General features: G+C 41.7%; 1 protein-coding gene across 1 annotated transcript; it reads right to left on the reverse strand.

The window, feature by feature from the left end:
- Nucleotides 1-14869: 14869 nt before the first annotated feature.
- slc3a2a (solute carrier family 3 member 2a) lies at nt 14870-20229 on the reverse strand. Its single transcript, XM_079215476.1, has 11 exons — nt 20150-20229; nt 19088-19303; nt 18777-18961; nt 17744-17917; nt 17448-17542; nt 17177-17313; nt 16566-16678; nt 16176-16375; nt 16015-16092; nt 15708-15927; nt 14870-15598 (listed from the first exon to the last, which is right to left on the reverse strand). The coding sequence occupies exons 2-11, from the start codon at nt 19282-19284 to the stop codon at nt 15459-15461; spliced, it is 1539 nt and encodes a 512-aa protein (XP_079071602.1). The 5' UTR covers nt 19285-19303; nt 20150-20229; the 3' UTR covers nt 14870-15458.
- Between the last annotated feature and the right edge of the window lie 3951 nt (nt 20230-24180).

Below are 24180 nucleotides of genomic sequence, written 5' to 3' on the forward strand. Positions count from 1 at the left end.
TGATCTTCCTCTTCTCCACATGTGGTTTCCTCCTCTCTGTGGTTGAGAGATGATATGGAGGAGTAGAGACCCGTCCCCCTACGGACGGGATTGAGGAGCGGCTGAGGGGTGTAGCGACTCCTCTTCTGGCCTCTGACGGAGTGAAGGATACTGGGAAATGGAGTGCCAGTGTAGATTGCAGCGGCCTGTTGCTGTTAGAGCACAGGGAAAACAAACGTCAGAGAGCAAAATGTAGTGCGTGAACGTATAAAGTTCTCAAAGCTGAAGTATTTGGTCTGAATAACATGCCTTTCACCAACTCCAAAACGTCCCATGTATACACTACAACCATACAACAAGCCTACAAATACAAACCAAGACTGTGCTGTTTTGCAGATGTTACACAAGCCCTTTATTTTTAAATGCTGTTTTCGAGGCGACGGTATTAAAAACAAAGGTAGTCCACGAAATGTTGTTTTATGGATAAAATCAATCAGATCAAATACAACAAAGAGCATCAACTAAAGGTTTGTTTTCCCTTAAATGGTGCAATGTATCTATGATTTTAGCCCAAGATGGACCTCATTATCCTGGATGCATAAACCCAAACTGCTATAACGTTTCTTGTTCCAAACTCCCCAGGGGGAAATAGACAAGCACACATCCTCAAAGGTCAAACATTGTCTTAAAATTTGCTCAAATTGTTTCCAGGGGTGAACAAACATGACTCTACCTGCAGCTGTGATTGGTTGAAATTGCTTTGTCCATTCTTAACATTCTGGGTCACCATGTGGGTGGTTATCTTGTTGGCCTCATAATGTTGGCTGGGAAGGTGGGATGGACAATGGAAGGATGGATGAAGGGATGGAGTGCTGGAGGGACAGAGGGCTCTGGATGGATGGAGGGACGAAGGATGGGATGTGGAAGAGAGGAACACTGCTTCTGGAGACTGAAGGTGGGAGGCTTGAAAAAAATGAGAGGCCAATGAGAGGACAATAAACAGCGGAAGTCAACGCTCCGTGATGAACGGTGAACTGCGTGAACATTTTGAGTATGACAGTCAGACAAAACCAGACAGAAACATCATTGTTATCTGTGCAGACAGGAAAGTGTTACACCAGACGCCGACAGTCAGTTATTTGGAAATACTAATCAATTCTTATGAAAACCCACATGTGAACTCAAAGCACACAATGTGAACTATGTATTTTTCACATGGTGTAAAATAGTGCAAAGATGTTAAGAGTTACAAAATGTGAAAAGTGAAAATGTGATTTGCATACGGGAAATGGGAAATGTCACAAGATCACCTACGAAAAACCCACGTGTCCCGTAAATTTACATGTGGGTTTGAACCTGTGGTTTTTAAGTCAAAGAGGGGGGGGAAATTAAGTTAATTTAAATAATTGCATGTTCCTGTACGCGAGTGCATTTCAGGTGGGGTTGTTCCTTCTCAAAAAGTTATGACAGCCTCCAGAAAAATGTTTAATTCTTACTATCGTATTTTCCTTCCCAAAAATGCAGACCAGGCCTTACCTGTGATGTTGCCGTAGTCGCTGCCATGAGAAGGTCTAAGGTTGCCCTCCATGATGCCGGGGTCGCCTGACGACTGTGGGAAGCTGTGTGTCAGCAGTGGAAACTTCCATAGCATCCCGGGGGAATGGACAGATGGGAGAGACTGAAGGTGTGAAGCGAAAAACTGGAGCGCACCGAGTGATTCACCCCCCTGGGACACTGAATGTCCGGTGCCGCCAAAGGCAATGGGAGAGTCCATTTTGGATGGTGAGTGGGAAGGAGGAGGTAGAGGTGTGGGAGGAGGACTAAGAACTGAAGCCATGATGTGGGACGACATAGGGGGAGACGGGAAGGACAGAAGAGAGGGGTGAGTGGGTGGGGAAGAGGAGGAGGAGGGAGGCAGGTAGGAGTCTGGATCAAAAGCGCAGTTGTGCCTGGAGTTGACCAATCCCGGGCTTTCTCTTTTTCCTCCGCCAAACTCCCACATCTGTCCAGAAGCATCTCCACTGGGAATTATCGGGAATCTTCTCTTTCGCTGGGAGAGGAACGCTTCAGAGAAGGAGTCCAGTTTCTGAGTGTACGTCCCGCCGCTGACACCGAGAGCTGATCTCTGCGGTAGGCACCCTGAGGCAAAACCCATGGTGTCCGCTGGTGCCCTCCACCGGCCCTCTCCGGTCTTACTCGGGGGAGAGACACTGAGCCAAGGTCCCTCCACCTCCGCTGGTTGAAGCTGATCCTCACCTGAGCCACAGCTGGACCCGTAGTCTTCATCTCTTCCTACATAATTATCACTCACTCTTGAATAATCAACACTGCTGTCACTAAAGCTCACCGCCACAGTTCTGGCATAGGAAGTAGTTTGCTTTGCAAAAGGGCTAACGTTAGCCTCCCTGTTGTAAACTGCATCGCCTTTAGCTTCACAGCCGACATGAGTATAATTATTGTAGCTTGCTCTGAGTTTAGGTCTGACTTCCTCCTCACTGCCACAATTGACGGCGTAAAAAACATCATTTGCATTACTGTAGCAATCACCTCTACTATAAAAATTATCTGCATTATTCTCCACGTCGCCCCAAATGTCCTCTTTTTTGCTCCCGTCATACCAAGTGTCAGAGAAATGGCTGCCGAACCCGCTTTCTCCATCAAGATGGCCTCCCAAGTTGGCATCTCCGTCCAAACAGCTACCGCTTGTGTTTGGCAAGCCTCTGTCACCCACGCTGCTCCCTCTCCTTCCCCCAGAGGAGGTGCTTGAAGTCGGGAAGGAGTTTGCGGATTCTTCCCCTCTACTTTCATATTGCTCCTGAGGGTCCAGGGCAGGCTGAGAGGACGGGTATCCCACTTCAGGGCTTGGAAGGCCGGGCAGGGTGAGGTGAAAGGATGGACGGTGGCGATGGTGGTGGATGTTGGGGAAGGATTGGGTGGATGAAGGGTCGTCCATGACGGCTCGCTGGGTGTAGCTAGAGTGCCTACAGGAGACGGACAGAAAAAACAACATTAGCAGTATCACGTTAGCTAGTACCTAACTCAACAGAACAGATTAGCCCTTTTTTTTACCAAACTTGAGGCTTCCATCGTGTTTAGACGGGCTCACACATTTTCATAGGTGTGATTTCAGTGTAAGGAAATGACCCATGAGTAGAGGGTTAACTAGGTGACAAAGAGCATCCACCAGGTATAGAAAGGTGAGGTATTTGTGGTCAAATTCACAGTGGTATTATACCTAAAATTCCTAATTGGGTCACAGAATAAGGGCTTGTATGTTAGATCTTCTGAGTACCCTAACTCACTACTGTGAAAAGCCACTTTCTAATGGCTGTGGGTATGATGTAGTTAATAAATGTCGGGCAGAATAGGCCACTGTGCTGACAATTTTTGCTGCCCCAGCCCCTTCAAAGGTTTTCTGGAATGTTGTATTTCGACAGACCAACATGACCTGTCGAAAAATTCTCCCCATATGTGCAGAACCGCTTAATAGCACATCTTGATAGGGAGCACATACCGACAGGATTCAAACAACTGATTCAAGTAACGAGAGCCAGCAAGAGTCGTCACGTCTCCAAAATCCCCTGTCCATAAATAGTTTGTACAAAGCCCAGCAGGTTTTTTTTTTATAAACCATGCACAGTACCAACTATTATTTGTACTATGAATTATCCTGATATGTCATTACCTGAAATTATGCAGATGAACAATGCAGGCTACGCAGGCTGCTAGTTCAAAGTAATGGCGCCTTTTTTTAATTCCGAATCGAGCTCTGATTAGCAGTTTATTGCGTACGTATTCCTGTCTGCCTCAACGGATGCCATTAGATTTTGGTTTTCCATCAATTCACACAGATTAAAAGACAAGTTAGCTTGCTAGAAAATTACTTAAGTGCAGACAATATACATCGCGTTGCATCAAATCTCCGTTGGTTTTTTCTTTTTCTCTTTCTTGAAACCACATTCTGCTCTAAATAGGACGGTGAGTGAGTCAGAAAGAGAAAGAACGAAGGAAGACGAGACAAAACGACAAATACACTGTATACGTTCTGAGGTTGTTGTTTTTTACCAGTCCTTGGCGCCTAATTTCCTTTTCACATATGTTCCTCCTCTGTTGGTCATGTTGTCTGGTCCTGGTTCTTCTTCTGATCGTCTTCATCGCTCTCTCTGACTTCTTATTTGCTCGTTTTGCTTTGTCTCTAGTCTTTGTATTTATTTCCCCCTTCAGGTTTTCAGCCTCGCACCTAGTCCTCCCTATCCGTCTCTCTCTCTCTCTCTCCTTTGACAGTACGCACGCACATATGCTCACACAGTCAAGTAAATGGACACACACACACACACAAACACGTTGACTTTTACACACACACACCTACATGCACACGTGACATAGTCTGTCGTACATACCTTAAATAAAATGGACACACACATACATAACCAATGACACATAGATACACACACACACACACACACACAAACACTCTTGCAGGTGTCAGAAGGGGACCAGCGAGTAGTGATGTTGCCTATCTGCCTTTTTGTCGTCGTGGTAACCACATCCTGAGGAAACAAACGCTGACGGATCTCCCTCCTTTCAGCTATCTTTATCTCTCTGCCCCCCTCCTCCGTCTCTGTTTCCGTCTCTTTGCCCGTCCTTTTCTGTCTCTTTGTCTCTCTCTCTCTCACCATGCACCCAACTTGCTTCCTGTCTCTCTCTTGTCCTATCCTCACTTCTCATGTCTCCTACTCACTTTGTATCTCTCTGCTTCCCCCAGTCTTTGTGCACTCTTTGCTTTTTGGTATACGTCTGAGTTATTTTCTCGTGTCTCTCCTGCTTTTTTGTAGTTCTTTTGCTGTAGTTTTTTCTTTTTAAAGACTTGTATGTTGATGTTGAGTTACTAAACCACTTAAAGATTTGTAAGAAAAAAATACACTCTTTTTTTTATCTATTTTACAATCAAGAGTTGAAATAAATGTACTTTTACAATTTTGATTACATATATTCCAATTTTTGTACAGGCTGTACCTTTACAGAATATAGCAGATAAATATGTGTGTATGTGTGAAAAGAAAATCATACGTGTCTTTCAGTACTCAGTTATGTGTGTACCTGTAGATGAGAGTTGAATGTGTGAACGTACATGCATAAGTGTGTGTGTGTGTGTGTGTGTGTGTGTGTGTGTGTGTGTGTGTGTGTGTGTGTGTGTGTGAGCGGTAGCGTAGATGTTTACCAGATCAAGATTCTCCAGCTGAGTCAGCTGACAGGAAATGAGAGAGAATGAAACAGGAAGGAAAGCGGCGACAAACGATGAGGTTCAGGGAACCCTCTTATCACCATGCAGCCCCACCCGCCCCCTCACACACACACACACACACACACACACACACACACACACACACATGGTATGTACCTTTAACGTGCACGTAAACTGTTTTCTACCTTTGTTATGTCATATATATTTTTAAACACCTACACACACATGCACATGTAACCTCAAACACGACCACCGGCAGGTCCACAAGTCTGTGAGAAACTTTAATATCCTCTGCCACACACACACACACACACACACACACACACACACACACACACACACACACACACACACACACACACACACACGTACAGTGGAGTACTTAATCAGTTTAGATAACATAAGTGGTACTCATTTAAAGAGAAGACTAATTATCTGTGCCAACATTAAACATCTCACTGTAATCTATAAACTGGCTTGAATTTGTTTTTATTTTAACATGCAGTACAACAAGACTCATCCCAAAAAATGGGACATGAATTATTAATTTACATAAACGGCAGTATCCTATTTTATGAGTATCTTAATCTGGAAGATTACCTGCTAAATGGTTGTCATCAGAGCAGTAAAAAGGTACAATATTTCCCTCTGAAATGTAGTGAAGTAAATCTATACTATGAATTTTATATTTAGTAATAGAATATTATGCTGAATACTATCGTCAACTTTAAAATGTCCAAAGTGAATGTACAACATTTCACAAAATGGAAGTTCTCAAAGGCGCTGCCGCTGCCTCCCAACTGCACGTAAACTTGCATTTGCTTCATCACTTTCTAAATCTGGAAAACTGTGTAAATATTGCACCAGAAATGACAGCGTCTAAATAACTGCATGAATTCAGGGACCAACATATATATATATATATATATATATATATATATATATATATATATATATATATATATATATATATATATATATATATCTGATAACAGATTTTATCTCCTGTTCCTGTCCACAAGTCTTTACCGAAGCCATGACAACCTTTTCTGAAAGTTGTGTCTCTTAGATGACTGCAGATTGCTGTCCATTTGGCCACTTTCATCAAATTTCATAATTTCTTTCTTGGCACATTTCACTCATCAAAACAAACACCATGCTTACGAATGCCATCAGTACAATCCTCGAACAGACCATGTATTGGTGTTAAATTTGCCAAAACTGTTGCAAGTAAAGCTTTAAATAATGTTTCATTACGATCCAACTAAGCAACTTCATCACCTTCCAGACAGCGTACAAAGAGAAACGGAGCAGTGTGTGTGTGTGTGTGTGTGTGTGTGTGTGTGTGTGTGTGTGTGTGTAGGTGATCATGTTAATGCTGAGGTCACTCATACAGTATGCCTACTTCTCATAGCTGGAAACCTCAGCATTAACATGGAGAGGAGACAATAATCAACCTCAACATTAGCATACGTGATAACTTTGGTAATAATCTATAATTGATGCATGCGCGTACAGTACAGATGACCTCACTACATTACGTGGCAATGCAAGGAGTTTTCAGCTATTGAAAGACATTTTTTCAACATCAATGTTAAAGAATATGGTCCATGTCAATATCTGAGTCGTCTTTACATTGCTGTGGGAAGGACCCAAGAATCAGGAAGAAGATCGATTCCATGTTGTTTATCCTTACACAAGATTAGTGAGATTCCTGAAACATGTACAGTGAAAGGGAATTAACGCAGTTATTTACTGATAATTTTTTTTTTTACGTTGTTCATGTTCACCAAACATGGAATTTGACGTTAGCTTTAATCCTTCTCATTCAGCCACACCTTTGAGGATTAAATGTTCTACATTCTAGATATTTAATAATTAAGACTGGTGAAGAAAAAACATTTAAAAAATGTATACAACAGGATTAAAAGAAAGAAGAAATAAAAAACATCTTCAAATGCATTCTTGCACAGCTTCTGCACCCAACAAGGTGTTCAGTTTAGCCTTCAAACGTCTAACGTCCTTTGACTTTTTGGTAAAATATCTCAAACTCAACACATCCAGCCTTCCTTCAGTGATTCAGACATGCTCTGCTCATCTCACACATAACAAAACGGGCAAATAAAGAAATGTGTGAATGAAAGGATGCGAGAGGATGGAAATGGAGTGTGGAGGAGTGTGTACGGGGGAGTTTTCTCTCAAAGTCACCATAAAAATCTACGGGAGCAGAGGAGGGGGAAGCAGAGAAGCACTTCTGGACTTTTTTTTTTCTACTGTCTTTCGTTCCTGAGAAAAGAAGTGCCGACTGGCGGGCAGAGAGTAACCGAATGGATGAGGACCAAATTAAACCGCCAAACAGTATGAATCATTGTGAATCGTAAAACATGGAGAAACAGGCTATTTACACAAGAAGCAAGAATAAATCTTGTTTCAAAAAGGTCCCTTGTCCTTTTATGCCTTTTTATACAAACATTTGAAGCTAATATATTTACCCCAGTGCAGTAAAAAATCCCTTTCTGTGTGTGAAGCTTTTTGGTAATTTAGGATCAGTATTTCAAAAAGCAAAAGCAAAGACGCCGAGTGCAGAAAGAGCTGCAGGAGAGTTCTAATAGGGCTAAATTGACATTTGATGTGTTAGCAATAATGAAGTTGGAAATATTTGGAGCCTATTCCACTTTCAGTGCGTTTGATGCTCTTACAAAGAAGTAAATGCGAGGCCTGAAAATCACATGACAGCTTACCAAGAGCTTTTGCATCTAAAACGAGATCACAGGCCCAAAAACCTTTTCAGAAGCCCCGCTGTGCGCACATGTGAGTGCAATGCTACACTTCTTAAGACTGCTTTCATGTCAAATCAACAGTCTCCCCCCCAGGAGGGCCCACCTGAAAGCATTTGTCAAAAAAAAAAATCCATTAAATGCTGAAATGCAGTAACTACAGCACAGTGCGCCATTTGTTTTTGTTTTAACATACGTGGCTCCACGTTTTGATGCCAAGGGACATTTAATGTTGTCCATTTCACATGATGGACTTTTATTCATCAATGCACGTTTTAAAATGTGGCAAAAGTTTGGTACACGTTCCTATCGAAGCCTTTGAGAGTGGAGAAACAATTCATACACAATATTATTCGTAAGGAACTTTACATGTTCTGCAGCAACTTGTCATAGCACAAATAAATGGCACACTCCCAGACTGCTAGTACAGTTCTAGTTACAGTGATACTAATAATAGGATACTTTCCATTATTGTATTTTCTCCACACATAGATGAAAATACCAACGAGTGTTATTCTATTTCATAATTGCAAAGTGCTGAATTTCGAATATATTAATCGATTAGAATTAGGAACAGAGAGGTCAACTAAAGGTGATCTGAAAGAAGTCATCAGCACATTTTATGAATATATAAAGAGAATGAATGTCATATTTTTGATCAAAATGGTATTATGTATTTTGGAAAAACACATTTCATATTTGCCAAATGAATTGGCCGCTGATGCACTTCTAACCATACTATAATTCTGATGAGTGGTTAAACTACCATCTTTATGATTAAAACACAGAGTAAAAAAAAAGAATTAGTCGATTTATTCTCCGGATTAAGAAAAACACTCATTTTAGTGTTGAAAGTTGCTTGCAATTTTTGTCATTTTGGTTGTGATGTATCAACTCGAAAAACTTTATTTCATTATATTATTTAAACATTTAAACCTTATCACAGTAAAAAAAAAAAAAAAAGTTGCATGAATTTAACCCTTAACATTATTCCATAACCCGCAGTGAGCCATCTCCCTCCTAAAGGTCTTTGGGCGGCAACAGGCAATGAAAACCATTAGTGAGAGTTAAAAATAAGATACTATAAGAGATTTTTATTGATTAATTTACTTGTTCATTTTACTTTTTCATCATCATTATTTATATTAGTAGTAGTGGTATTAGTACTTATTTAGGTAATTATTTAATACCATTTACTTACATATTAATTATTATGTATACTTCCTCCTTCTCCTCGGACCAAACTGCACATTTCTCTTGTCACAGTTTTTCAGATTTTAATATGACACACACTTTCATACACACACAAACAAAAGCAACTAACTACAACTAGTACAACATTCAAATTATAACGTCTGTTTCATATCATGTTTTCATGCCTGTTTGTACTTGATGGATGTCTTCCATTATGTTATTAGCGTTCTACACTAAAGTTGTCCTACTGTTGTAGTTTTACACTCGACTGTGACTAACACCACCATGCAAATATGACCAAGTCAAGTAGGAAAGAAATATTTGCCGAGATTATCATTTTTTTACAGCTTTATGTGATATACACTAGATGTAAGACAAAGTGATCTAAATTAAGTGCAAATGTAAAGCACAAAACACAAGATTAAACAAATGTCTACCCCCATGACTCTGACACGGCTAATTCATCACTGGTGCAGACGATTGATTTTGAATGGCGATCAAATGCTTGTAGTCAATAAGAAAAGCAATCTTAGGTGCAAAAACTGCACCATAAAGATGAAGGAACATTGTGGGCTCATCGGCGATGACGTTACCCAATCAGTGGAAGAATATCAGAGCATTTTCACTCTAAGGAATGAAGGAGACCAGTAAGAGGCCCACAGCAACTATGAGGAAACAACAGGTTTCCATGGTGAGAGAGACTGATTCTTCAAAAAGCAAAAAAGCACAGTCACAGGACATTATGTCAACATTGTTTTTTGTGGCTAAAGAGGGAAACCAAACGTGGAAAGGTTTCACGGCCTGATGGGACGAAAGTGTAGCTTTTGGTGCCATCATACTAAAGGCCAGCAGAGACACACTCTCACGGCATCATGCTGGGGTGATGCTCCTCTAGAGCAAGCCCTGTGAAACATAAAGCCAAATTCAGACCTCAGTCCAAACCAGAATATGGGGCAGAACTTGAATTTGCTTGTTCACCCCACAGCTTTAAGGCAAATTGTTTTAAACTTAAAAGCATTGTATATCGGAGGCCAGATGACTTGATAAAACAATGACAGTGGAATAATCTTTGATCGTCATACGTCTCTGGATGGACCTGAAATGTTCTGCAATCTTCTTCCGGTTCGTCATCTCACACCTTCTTCCACATAGAGCGTTGAAGTCCATGAACATTGCTAAAGCCACTTAAAGATGAACACGGCTGCAACAAGCAAGCGACTTCATCCTCTTTCTTTGGGTTCAACACAGATGCCTCTTCATTCGGGGCCTTTGTTGGCACAGAGGCAGGAGTTTTAGTCGACGGCGAAAAATGCCAAAGCGTTCGTTGCCCTCGTTCTGTCTGCAGATGTCAAAGGAGGTCACAGACTGGAAGGAGATCATAAAAATAGCAACAACGACACAGCATCTTCTTCTGATGCTTTGTACGCCTCATTTAAATCAGTTTGGATGGACTAAAAGGTGTCTGTGACGTTGAATGAACATCTTAATCCATGTCGATAAAAAAGGACCCTTATAAGTAAGGATAGATGTTATATTGGTTTTACTGAGGTGTAACAAATGCAGCGCTAACTGAGTGTAGATTCACGCTCTTATCAACGCTTTAAACGGCCTCCATCGTTTCACCCCACACTTCAAATCCCTTTCATACACAGTATTTTTCAGTATTGCCCAGGTCCTGTGATATCACAGGATGACATCTTAAGAAAGGGTTCACAAGGAAGAAAGTCAAGCTTGTGGTTTCAAGCCTCTCTATGGAAGAGCATGTTTGACGGTAACACCAACATGGTGCGGGTAACAACACTGCAATGCTACAAGTAACTCATTGTTGTCTGTCACTATAGGAAGAAAAACGTGATTTTGTAGCACATGGACTTATGACATATTCATATTCAGTTTGCACCAGCAGTTTTTATGCCAAGCTCCCATTGAGGAAAGTAACTGTTTAGTTATGACAATGAAGTTAGTTTTGGTAGTGTGAGATAATGCTAATGATGACGATGTTGGGTTAAGCTTTCTCAAAGCTCAATCAAAAAGCTCCGGCCTCGTAGTGGCCTTGAACAGAAAAAGAAAAGGTAAGAGAAGCGTCTTCTTACCTGTTAGGTTGTCATTACGGTGAGAGATGTGCCAGTGGCAGTGAGGTGCGTGTGTGTATGGTCTGCTGGTAGGTAGACATGTGTGTGAGAAAGGGGGAGGAGGGAGTGAGAGAGAGAGTGAAAGAGAGAGAGAAAGAGAGAGAGAGAGAGAGATGTAGTTTCACAGAGATGATCGGCTACCGTCGCTCTTTTAGTTGATCTTACAGCCCTTCATCCACTTTGTCATAATGTCACTGTGTGTGCGTGTGTGAGTGCGTGTGTGTGTGTGCGTGTGTGTGTTACAAGCTGTGTCATAGTGATGCTGGAAACAATAGAAAAACACCCTAGTGTGTGGCTTCAACCTCACGCTCACGCACACACACACACACAAACACACACACACACACAAACACCCGCACACACACACGTACAGTACGTGTACATACACACTTTCAGTTTGAGTTTTTCTTTATTCTTTTTGTCCCCTCTCATCCCTCCTTCAGGTATCTTTTGGTCTGTATGTATTGAACGGGACACACACACACACACACACACACACACACACACACACACACACACACACACACACACACACACACACAGAGAACACTGCTCCTAACCAGCACATCCTTTTAATAAAATACATTTGAGTCCTGTTCTAATTTTGGGGGAAATTGAACATGTATTTGATGCCTAGCTAAGAGTTAGATGAGAAGATGAATATTATTTTCATGGTCGCTAATATACTAATATATAAGTATATATATATATATATATACTGTAGCTTAGCACATATAGAGGAGAAAACAACAGACCTGGCTCCAGACAAGCAAACGTCTGTTAATTAGTGAGCCAGGCTGTTAAACTGCATCCAGCCTTTATGCTCCAGATGTCATCTTCTCATGCTACGTTTCACATCCATGTCCCGCTAAGAAATGTACGTTTTTATAGCCTTCTAAGTTGAAAATACCTTAAGCTTAGGCTCAAAGGTCAGAGAAGCAGTATGCAGGAGAGCTAGATGTTTGGATTGGCAGATGTTTGGAGGAAGGATCAGTCGATTTGTGGGCCGGACAGAGCCAGTCTAGCGATTCCCCCCGTTTCAAGTCTTTGTGCTAAGCTAAGCTAACAAGCTGGAAGCCATACCCTCGAGATCAGAGTGCGTTCAGCTCTCATCTTACTTTTGAAAAGGAAGAAAATGAGAAACTTCCTTCAAAATGTTCAACAAGTGCTGTAAGGATGAGTTCCCTGCATTAATTGCTTCAGTTGATCTTGAGGACTTGTGCAGAAACAACACTGTGTGTCGACGTTAATTAGGCTATTTCAGTGTTATGCCTATATTTTATATGTTCCTAAATTATTTTGCGTCTAACTAAATAACCACAAAGCATTACGAAACTGAACACAACTAAACAGAACACAGAACACATCACGAACACGAGAGGGTTTACGCTGGCTGAACAGACGAGTTTACGTTTCTTGATTTCAGGAGAAGAAAACACAGCCAGTCACCTCTGGACTGATCCTCTGATGGGAAATGAGAATTATTACATTTATATAAACTTCTTTCAGAAAATGCATTTGGAGCGTATACCTGTTCTTCCAGTCTTGTGGTAGAGGGGAGGGCTAGAAGTTTACAAAACAAGGTATAACTCTCTCCAATGTATGACAGACTTGAAATACTCTTGACCAAGACACAAAACCTCAATGAAGCTTACCAAAATAAGCTTTAGAAAGAAACATTTTTCATGCGCTTCCTACAAGGGCCTGGTTGTGTATTAAGGTGTTAAGTATATATCCGTATATTGAGAGGAGGGATTCGCTTTCTGAATGTACCGCATCTTGTTTTCACTCAGAGGGCTTTCCATTTGAAAGAGTCAGGATGGAGGCGACTACACTGCCGTATCTCAGTGTAGAACAACATCTGTGTCTATGGTGCGCACCATGAAAGCTAATGAAAGGTCATGTAGCTTCATGTCATCGTGATGTAAACGGTGTGTGTATGTGTGTGTCAGACTCAGACTGAGAGTAAGTCATGAGTGTGCACGACGGTGGGTGAGACGGTGGTTGGGTTTCGCAGCGGCGTGGGGAGCGCAGAGAGAGGTGCTGAGCCGGGTTCTGATTCCCGGTATCATCGACTTCAAACCTCCCCTGTGATACCGCAGCACCACGGCGGCTCTGTATTGCACCGAGACCCTGAGAATGATCTCCACTTTCAGGTGTTAAAGGGACTGTTTGACATTTTCAACAAAAAAAAGAAGGTTTTTTCGAATCAATGCTGGGTTGACTTTCGATTACCATGGCAGTATAATAAAGCTGATTCAGAAATTGACACTTTCTAAACAGCAGAAGATTTCAGCATTTCATGATTAAACTTCTAAAGTTAGATTATAGTTTGCTGATTTGTAGACGTCATGTGGGGTCAAACATTCAGCCCATCTAACGTGGGATTACAAAATATCATTGAAGATTTAAAAAGAAAAATACATTTTTATAACCAAAAGGAACCATAATAAAATTCTAAAATTATGTAAATATATATAAATGATGTATATAAATAAAGTGCCTAAATTAAAAGCATAAATGTCCCTTGCAGAGTGATATATTTTCATAATATTAATGGGTATTTCATTATCGAATGTGTGACTCAACAATTTTACAATTCTAGTTTTACTCTATGTAATGTTCGGTTGTTTAAAAGAAAACTTTGTACTTCTGATTTGTATCAAAGAAATTATATACAAATTAACTAGTAACTGCAGCTGCCAGATAAAGTACATTAGTATAGTACTCTCTAAACTGCACTGGAGGGCTGTAGAAGTATTAGAAGCATAACAAAAATTAAAAGTTAGGTACCTCAAAATTGTACTTAATACATTACTTTTGGTGGATTAAAATAAAACCTTGATGCTTCACACTAAGTGTTTTTTCTTTTGCTTTCAACATGTCAACACTTGGAACAGAAAAAATTGTTTGGATAGAAAATATTTAGACGGTATAAAGCAATGTTTCGGTCTAAGTCGGTCTACTCTATACAAACTCAACTAAGCATAGCCATAGAGCAAGAAATTAAGCAGTTGAGGAGCGATGGCAGGCTTTCAATCACACACAACTTCTCTGAAAAGAAGTGTTTTTTGTGTCGGATATTTCTCATTTATCTACCTGATTATGCCGATTCATCTTACAAGAAGTTTATTTTTTATAAATCCCTATATTAACGAGAATGGCCTCAGGGACCACTGTGAAGCAAGCTATGATGTCGCTCAGCGTTCAAAATGAACACATCTTCTCTGCCGTTTTTAAAAACGTGACATAATGGAGGTTTATGCCAGCAGCTACTTAAAGACAGCGTATGACCCATTTAGAAAAACTCGTAGGTATGAGCACGGCGTACATTTTAGTCAGGTATAATGAGCCGATAAAACGTTGATAAAATATAGACATGCTTCCTCCGTTAACATCTGTGACACACTTACACTCACACCTGTATGCGCACTGAGAATAGTGAGCGTCTCATCTGATATTATCTTCGGCACAAAGAACATCCTTAAAAATACTCTCAGATGAATGTTGTCACACACAAAAACACGGGGAGTGCGCAGGAGTCGGTGCAGAACTTTCAGTTTATTCATTTCCAATTCAGTTCACCTGACAGACTTGATGCCATTCGCAACAATTTTGTTTGCCCGAGATTCTCAGTAGAATTCAAACAGAGTCAACATGTTCATAGTTAACGTTTCACTAAAACAGAATGTCAAAAGTTATGATAAATAAAACAAATGAATAGCCAGCTAAGGAAATGCCCAAAGAATAAAAATGGAATGTCTTTCACATATTTGGACAATGCACAGATAGTCAACAATAAAAGATCACAGATAAACATGTGCGTCTGAGTTGGCTGCATCTTATTCTAGAACAACAAAAAACCTTATGAAAACAAAAATAATTGAACAGAGCTTATACTGGCCAACATTCTGTATTTGTAGGGCAGATTTAAGTCGACCCAATTTAGTTATACTTTTACTAAATAATCTGAAAAGTCCTTTCTATTAAAAAAAAAAAAAAAAACACTCCTTTATCTTTTGAATATGCCACCTTATTCCTAAGGATCAGGACAGACTGTAGTTTATTTTTATTTCTTTTTTAAAACAAGTCTAATCTGTAGGTAGCTTCCCTTGCACTTTGGCTCCACCTTTAGCCTATATAGGGAAACTGCAGTAGGACGGCTTGTCCTGGTTTTAGAGTGATTTTGTCCAGGCTGACTGTAGAGCCCACCTCCTGGTCTGGATCAGTCGACAGAATCACTGTGGCCGTCTCTGACAGCTCCACTCCTTCTGCAGGAACAAAAAGAGCACGGTGTCAAAAAGCAACCAGCGACTGTTAAATAACGTTAGTGGGCGGGGACGCGTCGCATCCCCATCGAGAGCCGTCTGTTGAACTTGCCTGTGGGTGCCAGTTTGAGTGCGAGCAACTCGTCCGCTGACCCCCAGTTGACAGCCGTTATGTATCTCTCACTCTGGTCCCACACGCGGACGAACGAGAGGGAGGAGGCGGAGGAGGAGAGCGGGTAGTAGTCTCCGTGGAGGAGGGCGCGCTCCTTTCCTCGCAGGTCACTGAGTGATTTGAACCACTTTCTTATGGCGACGTGCTCCAGCCGCTCGGCCTGTAAATGTGAGAATTAGCGACACTTTTTATATTGGAATGTTTTTTTTTTTATAATTTTTTTTTGTCGCCGTGAACATGCTCTTACCTCCACAGTCTCATTGACAGCAGCTCCTTCAGCAGGTTCTTTCTCTAAGTCCCAAATCATCTTCGGAGATTCGGAACCCTGACGAGGAAACAAAAGAGGGGTGAGACAAAACACACACACAGAGAAACATTGGGGAAAATCTCATCAGCTGTGTAGCTCACCACTGCCTGAAGGCCGATCTCATCTCCGTAGGTAAACACTGGGGTTCCAGGCATGGTGAACAGCAGGAGCTGGTAGAGACGGATCAGGGCCGGAGTCACTGCATGTTTGGACAGCTGGTCATGTTGGGCGGCGCCCAGACCCCAGGCGAGGTTTCTTTGCTGAGAGTGAAGTGTGTTCATGGCCATGATGCGCTCCACACCTGCACATACAGAAGTAAAATCATCTCATGCAATGCGCCGCGTCGGAGCAACTGGTTGGTTTTCACACAATGGGCAATTGTTGGTGCCAGATTTAGAGAGAATAATAAAAACAGAATGAGGAGAGATGAAGTAGAAATGAAAAACATGTATTCTGTGTGTGTGTGTATAAAATGGTGCACTTCAGCCTACCTCCTTTTTTGCTAGTGAACAGGTCAGACAGGACCAGATCGACAGCCGTGGTGTTGACGAGCTGAGAAACCGCATCAGCCGAAATACCTTTAGTAACCACACCCATCAGCAGCCTAATAAAAAGATTAAAAAATGTTGGTATGATTGGAAGTGGTTTTAGCTTTTGAAGGTCCCATAAGTTGTGCTAGAAATAGCATACAATTATGAGCAGCATCTTGGAATATCGGCCCCTCGGATGTTAAAACTAGATTTATTTATATTATTGGTTGATTGTCATTCCTCAAACCCTCCACAAGGTGTCACTTCACCAGGAGACAGTGTAAAAGGACCATTGACCTGGGAGCCTTTCTTCTTGATCTCCCCAACCCCACCCACAGTCCCCTGCAGACCTGGAATGCTTTTAATCTCCACTCTCTCGAAACATTGATGGTTATTTGTCCTGCCATTTTAAAGTTACATTCCCCCGCCCCCCCCCCCCAAAAAAAGAGATCAGTCCTACAAATTCTTTACAAAAAAAACTCAGAGGTGGAGTCTTGCTTTTCTTTAAATTTTGTTGGCCAAATCTACTCATGCAGAAAGAAAGCAAGTGAGAAACCTTCCGCCATAGTTACCTCTTCCTGGGCTTGTCAGTGCCGTTGACCACCAAAGCAGCCTCCAGCTTGGTCCAACCCACAGAGTTAGTGGCAACCGTGAGGTCCGATACCTTGATGCCATCAATGTCTAGATTGAGCCAATACTGTGCTGCAGCCTAGAAGAGAACATGAGCACTTTAGCCACAACAGAAGCAAGACCGGTTCGCTGACGTGGATCCAACTGGCTCACTTTAACACACTTAAAGGGAGCGAATGAATTAAGGAACATGCGTGTGTGTGTGTCCCCTACCGTGACTTTCTCCATCACAACATCAACATCGCCAGCATTGAACCAGGGAAGAGCTCCCTTGTAGTTTGGAGTCAGGTCAAGCACCACAGAAATGCCTAAGAGGAGATGTAAACAAAAAATAACAGTAAGAAAACAACATCTGGGATTAAACAGTCCAAAATACCACCATCGAACATTATATCCTACTCTTTTACTATTAACTGAGAATCTCTCCCAACATTGGGGATTCCTTAAAAACGCTGGTTTGAGCTTTAACACCACAAGAAAAAACACATCAGTATAGTGTGAAGACCTACCCTTCTTGTGGGCCTTTTCCAGCACAGCGACCAGGGCCTTCTTGGTTCCCAGGGTCGGGTCAACAGCTTGAAGATCCAGGGTGGGGAGTTGGTCGTCATTGACAGTGTGAAGGGGGCCGAGAACTAGGCCTTTCACCTTCAACTTGTTGATTTCATCCAGCCTTGCCTCGACACCTAGAGACAAACAGAGGGTTGATTTGTGAAAGGCAGCAGGGTCAAGGGGGCGGGGGAAGACATTTTAATGCTTTACTGTTCAGTAAAAAATGCTGTTCTTTTAGCTTGGTATTGACTCAAGGCAGGACGACGTGAGTGACTTCCCCCTCACCCCCACACACCCTCTGCTGGCCATGTCGAGTCTGAGCACAAGGAGGTCCTTTATGTGAAAACACCAACGAGTCACGTGTGGTTGTTGGAATTCAGCCCTAGGCCTGTTGGAAACCTGAGTGCGCCTAAGTAATTCACTTTAAGAACAGCAGTACAAACTGTCCTTCCTGTCTGTCTCTTAAAAAAAAAAAAAAAACAGACATGCTTAAAAGCTCAATTTGAAAATGAAGGCTTATAATTGTGACCGCCGTGTTAAGTGGCATTTGGGGAAAAATAAAAGCCTCATATTAGAGATTTAAAAAGAAGTCTTAAAAAAAAAAAAAAAAAAAAAAACTTTGAGCCGACACTGGTTGCTCAACCGTGACCTCAAACCGGAGCAGGAGAGATATGAAAGAAATGACTTCTAGTCTTTTCAGGTCCTTTAGACCTTGAGTCACTGGTTGTCGGCCTAGTCAGCAGTTTGGTATCTGGCCAGAACTAAAGAATCCCAAGACTTTGTCACAAGACTTCTCCCTTGTGAATAAGCGGGGGTCACCACAGATCAGACCACGTAGTGAGGATATTCTCAGATCCTTATTTTGGGAGATGGATGATATCACGCGCAAAACAAAACAGCAGCAAGAAAGGGCGTCACCATTTACATTCAAAGATTAACCCTGGAAATACATAATCATAAATATATATTTTAAAAAAAGAGAAGGTATTCTACCTTCAATTCCTTCAGAGAAAGCTTCAAGATCAGAGATCTGGTAGAGAGGTCCTTCGTTCCACCAGTTCATCTCAGGGATGGGTTTACAGCGAGGGGCCTGGACTATGATCGCTATGGCTCCAGCCAGCATGCCCAACCAGCCCAGCCAGAACAGGACGAGAAGCGCCCAGCGGGTTCGCACCCATCTACACACAAAGGATGAAGGAGGTGGGGGTTAAGATGACACCAATGCAAGACCAGTGTTATTTTTTTTATTAAAAAAAAAAAAGAAAAAAAGGTGTTTATAGCAACTCTTCTCTTGCGGCTCTTACCCTGGAGTGCCAGCCACCTTCATCAGCTCCTCCTTGGACAGGCCGGTGAATGTAACCTCGTCCACTTGGACCTTCGCCTTGACGCCGCCATTTGTCTCCACCCCTGCGGCCTGGCCATCGCCTGTCATGGGCTGCTTCTCTTGGTCCTGCTCGTTAAGCTCCACATCCTTCATGTCGATCGCCGCTTCTTTACTCATGGTCAAATCAAGTTGATTTCTGGAAGAGGAGGCATGGTAGATAACAGAAGGGGAGGGATACGTTAATAGATTGATCTCTTGTATTTCTATCATTATTGGTTATAGGTTTGTCACATAGTAAGTTCTGCGAATAGACTAATTAACTTGTCAAAGTCACGTGAATTGTTAGTGGAACACCCCTTACGTACAGTGCCTCCCAATTAAGCGGTTAACAATAATGCTACACTTAATGATAACAAATCATTGCGGTCCATTTTGCCAATGTTTGACTAAAGTGATTAATTTATACTTTTTAAAAAAGGGCTACAGTTATTCTACATGACGCGTGTTTAGTCAAAACAGGCTCCAAAGACGACTATGTGTGTATTTAATAATTTATTATAATACAAAAATGAAGTGCAACGTCCTGTTTCAACACATAAACAACAAGCAAAACAACAAAAAAACAACAACAAAAAAAAAGAGCCTTCCGGGTCGAATCCGGTGTATTTTAGACCAAAGACGTGCACGAGAAGACGCCAGTTAGCCGGGTCGCGTGATTAGCCGAAACACCGGAAGAGCAGTTGGCCGCCGTTTTGTTCTGGGACGTGACATTAGTTTCACACAAAACATTCAACTGAAAAGTCTGCCCAATGTGTGTCGAAGTTATTAACAAGTCAAAATGGACCTGCCCCTCCCCAAAAAAAAAAACGTTTTGCTCGCGTGTCATTTGTCTTCTCCAGATATGATGAAATCGAGCCCATCGCGACGTCATCCGCTCGTACACGCGGCTCTTCAAACCGGTTTAATTCACATTTTACACCGCGTTGAGTTTGTTCTGTGGCCGCCAAACACGATGAAGTTACGTCGTTAGATGCAACATTACCTGTTTAAAAAAAAAGACCGAAGCAACGTAAAGTCCGTCCGTGTTTTTCTTTCTCCTCTTTTCTCGCTCGTTAATCCTCTGTGATATAATCGTGTAGCAGCAGGCAGGCTGCTCTGTATTTGTAGCTGCCCTGGTTTCTCCGCCTACCGAGGGACGACCCAATAGTCTCTCTCTCTCTCATTGGACCACTTACTGGTGCCTGATGTATTCTATAAACCCGTTTACATGTCTTGGGTTCTAATGTCAGAGAGACACAAGTTTGGGATGAAACAAATAATGTAATGATTGGGTTTGGTTATGCAAACGTCTCCTGGGGATAATATAATCAGTTGCATAAGCCATGCTGATTAATGGTTCACTCTTTTGTTTAGTGGAGATTGCTCCTCTGTTCTTCCATCTAATCTAATGCAACCCCTCCCTTCCTTACCCATTCCCTTCTCTTTTATACAGACTTCATCCGCTCACTCACTGAGTAATCTATTCAGTCTGATTTGATCGTACTCTCTCTGTAGTGCTACAGCCAATACAACATCAAAGTAAAACCCTTCTACACTGGATTTGCATGGCCTTTCAATTTACATTTTATTTGTATATAAGTTACATGTGCATTAGGTCTCCATAAGTAGACTATTTAGACAACATGTATGCAATGGATGGTTAGCAAGTAATTGATTATGAGTACTGAGTGAAATCAGACCTGATCTGTCTCCTAAACCAAGTCTGGATAAAACCATCTCCCTTATTATTACCATTAAATTGCCGACAAAAAAAACGTAAACAACAAAGGGTTTTGTCTGTGAGTGGCTCTTAAAATAGCTAATTTAAAAATGTCATGTTGTTGTGGTTGTTGTTGACTTTGCTGATGGTTTCATTCTGTGTTTGTGCTCTGAGGCCTTTCCCAGCTGCTGCTGACCTTCATAAAGTTACAGCAGACTTCTAGGAAATGTCGTGGACATAAAGCGCTATGATATGTTCCATGCCGCATTTGTCCCTATGACAGTCTGCACTGCAGTTGATATTTTTGTTTATCTCAGTAAGGGACAGTATGCAACCTGAGATTATGAGAAAGCGCACACGCCTCGACATGACGGTGTGTTAATAATGCTCATATTCCTGTGTGGTCCATCTGCTGTAAAGGTTCAGAGGGTCATTTTTTTCAAACTTGTGCGTAAACATCCTTATGTGACGGGTTACTTCAGGAGCACTCTCCACCACTTTGCTCCGGTGTAACTGTATATGAGTGTGCTTGTCTTGTGCACCCCTATGTTTGTGTTCAGTCTCAAATACGCCCTGAAGTGTGTTGTATGAAAATGTCTTGTACGACAAAAAACATGCAAAAGAAATCCACATTTTCACATTTTTTCTTCTACTTTTCTTATTTGACCAATTCATCAGACTGTTTTTTAAGAATATGTAATTAATATGTAAATAAGTACTGTATCAATTATGGTCCCTTCGGATAGTTCCTCTTGCAAATTAGAGGATATTCTAATGAACTATTATTAGTTTCACTATGAATAATGCTGCTGAGAGCGTGCAGGATTATTCTCAAACACCTTGCAGACAGTTCAACACAAACACATTTATGGGCTGCTGTGTTTCTCTTTGTGGACCTATGACAACATAATCTGCCGTAACCCATCATTTGACCTCTATCATTGTGACAAGTTTTGGAAAATTCTAACAACATGATGCGACAAAAATTGTATTGAACTGGACACTTAGAAAAAACTTCATGTTATGACCATTAGAACATATAACTAAATAAGGGTGGAAGCTCTGTTTATGGTATTGTATGACAGCTCTCTCCTCAAAACAAACTCAAACTGTTTTCGTTTTTAGCTCGGCCTGTAGAGCATGTGTGTTTGGCAGAGTCGGGTCGTAACAGAGCTGTTGACAGCCGGCTGATGTGAACACACTGTGCTGTTGATCCGGAGGATGGTGGACAGACACACGGGTAAAAACAGTGAAGGAACATTCTCCGTTTCTATGTTCTTCACAATACCTTCTCTTTTACAATAACTTTTCAGCCTTTCATAGACTAAAGAAGATCAAGGGAGCAATGTTTGGGAGTGGAGAATAACAACGGGAAGAGGAATATACAGAGCAGTGGCTACATGGCTTAGTAAGGAGGAGTGGCCAGGAGAAAAGGGGAGAAAGGGCAGACAGCGAGAGAGAGAGAGAGAGAGAGAGAGAGAGACAGAGAGAGAGAGAGAGAGAGAGAGAGAGAGAGAGAGAGGCTAGGATGTGAAAATATGTTTGTGAGTTTGGCATGTTGCAAAACTCTGGATACAATTTGGAACAGAACATGGGCATGATTATTTAAGGACACACAACACCAAGCCATGGCAACACCTTCCCCAAGTATTTCCCCAAACGTGGTCCAAGTCCGGTTGAGTCTTCACTTTGCCAAAAAATTTCCATCGCAAAGCCAGTGTGCTTTGTTTGTGCATTTGGCAGTAGAGGAGGGGACATTTGGAGGGGGGGGGGCATAGTTTCTGCATAGTTGTGGAGGCAGCAGGGGGGATTACTGTGCATTACACCACACTAGTGGTTCAGGGTCGCAGTTTCAGAAAGACACAAGAGCTATTTTATTTTGTTATACACAATAATATTGGATAAGTACGATTATTTTAAGTATTAATTGTGGAATTTGACCAAATACTGAACACAAAAGTGGCTTAACACATGGTTTGGGATTTCACTTAAAAATGTAGGCCAATAGATTGTTAACTGAGACAAATACAACATCGTGGGGATGATTAACATAATGGAAAATATGAGTAATAAACTATTCCTTTTTTTGTGTTTTAAAATCCCTAAAAGTGTAACTTTTAGTGCAGTCTGCTGGTCCCTGTATTGATCTCCAACAAATGTACAGTCTGCAGCGCTGGAGGGACACACACTCACACACATGAATACACACACAGGGCCTCACTATAAATCCCTGTCTGATCCCTCTGAGAGAGTTTATTTTGCGAGACATCGTGAGCTTGAGAAAAGAAAAGAAGAAAAAAAAGCACTGCAAAGCAGACCTGGACCAGTTTAGACCAGTTGGGCTGAGGTCTAGTGCTTTCATCTCATTGTCTCAGGCTCTCAGCAACGCTGTGTTCCCAAACAGATCAAGAGAGAAATCTGTATTAATGTTGCACTGATATTCAGTGAATCATTTACGGAGAAAGTTACAGGTTGAAACACGCACACGTTCAGTCATGTTGGGTGTGCTTCATAAAGGGACTTTGCCAATGTCGTGTATAATTACATTGCTTTCATTGTTCAGTCGGTCCCCATGCCTTGCTTGTACATTTTATTAACTGTTCTTGCCGTCCTCTCTGTGATGTGTTGCCTCCTGTTCTTTTTTGCCTGTCTTTGTTCCCCGTGTGTGGCCTAGTTTTCTCTCACAGACAAAGGGGAGACTGTTGACGGTGGAAAGCTTCCCTCTCTTACACTTTACTTGTATGAATGGAGCGCTAATATGAACCGAGCCGGCACTAATTGGTTCACATTTGTACATTCACCGCAGACATGCGTCTAGAAGTATAGAAAAGAAGATAAACCTTAAACTTCCCTCTTTCCCCTGTCCTTTACACTGGCCTGCTCTGTCACCCCCCCTAGCTCTTTCAGTCAGCAGGAAACAATGGTTGCTCGTTATGTAAGAATGCACCTCGGTGTGAGGAAAATGCAAAGCAGTTCATTTCGGTGATGCAATACTCTTTCTGTCGCTTTCTCCATAAGAGCAGAGTGGCGCAGCGGAAGCGTGCTGGGCCCATAACCCAGAGGTCGATGGATCGAAACCATTCTCTGCTATTTTTATCATAATTTACTGTCATCGCTAAACATATACCTCTATATCACCCGTATGCACCCACAGTTTATCTACCTCTGTGTGTGAAAGTATAAAAAGATCCCGTAAATAGTAATTACCACTTGTTCTACTTCTGATATTTACCACAATCTTGATATGTTGGAAGTCAGAATGTTACTTTCTGTAAATCAAAGTACAAAATGATTAACCACTTCAGAATAATATG

This window comes from Taurulus bubalis (assembly GCF_910589615.1).
Source record: "Taurulus bubalis genome assembly, chromosome: 3".
Classification (NCBI taxonomy): Eukaryota; Metazoa; Chordata; class Actinopteri; order Perciformes; family Cottidae; genus Taurulus; species Taurulus bubalis.

Coding starts and splice junctions, on each gene's coding strand:
- slc3a2a (XM_079215476.1), bottom strand. CDS start 19,284: ATGAGTAAAGAAGCGGCGATCGACATGAAGGATGTGGAGCTTAACGAG. Junction 17,918..18,776: donor TTTCTCTGAAGGAATTGAAG/GTAGAATACCTT, acceptor GTTTGTCTCTAG/GTGTCGAGGCAAGGCTGGAT. Junction 17,543..17,743: donor GGAAAAGGCCCACAAGAAGG/GTAGGTCTTCAC, acceptor ATCTCCTCTTAG/GCATTTCTGTGGTGCTTGAC.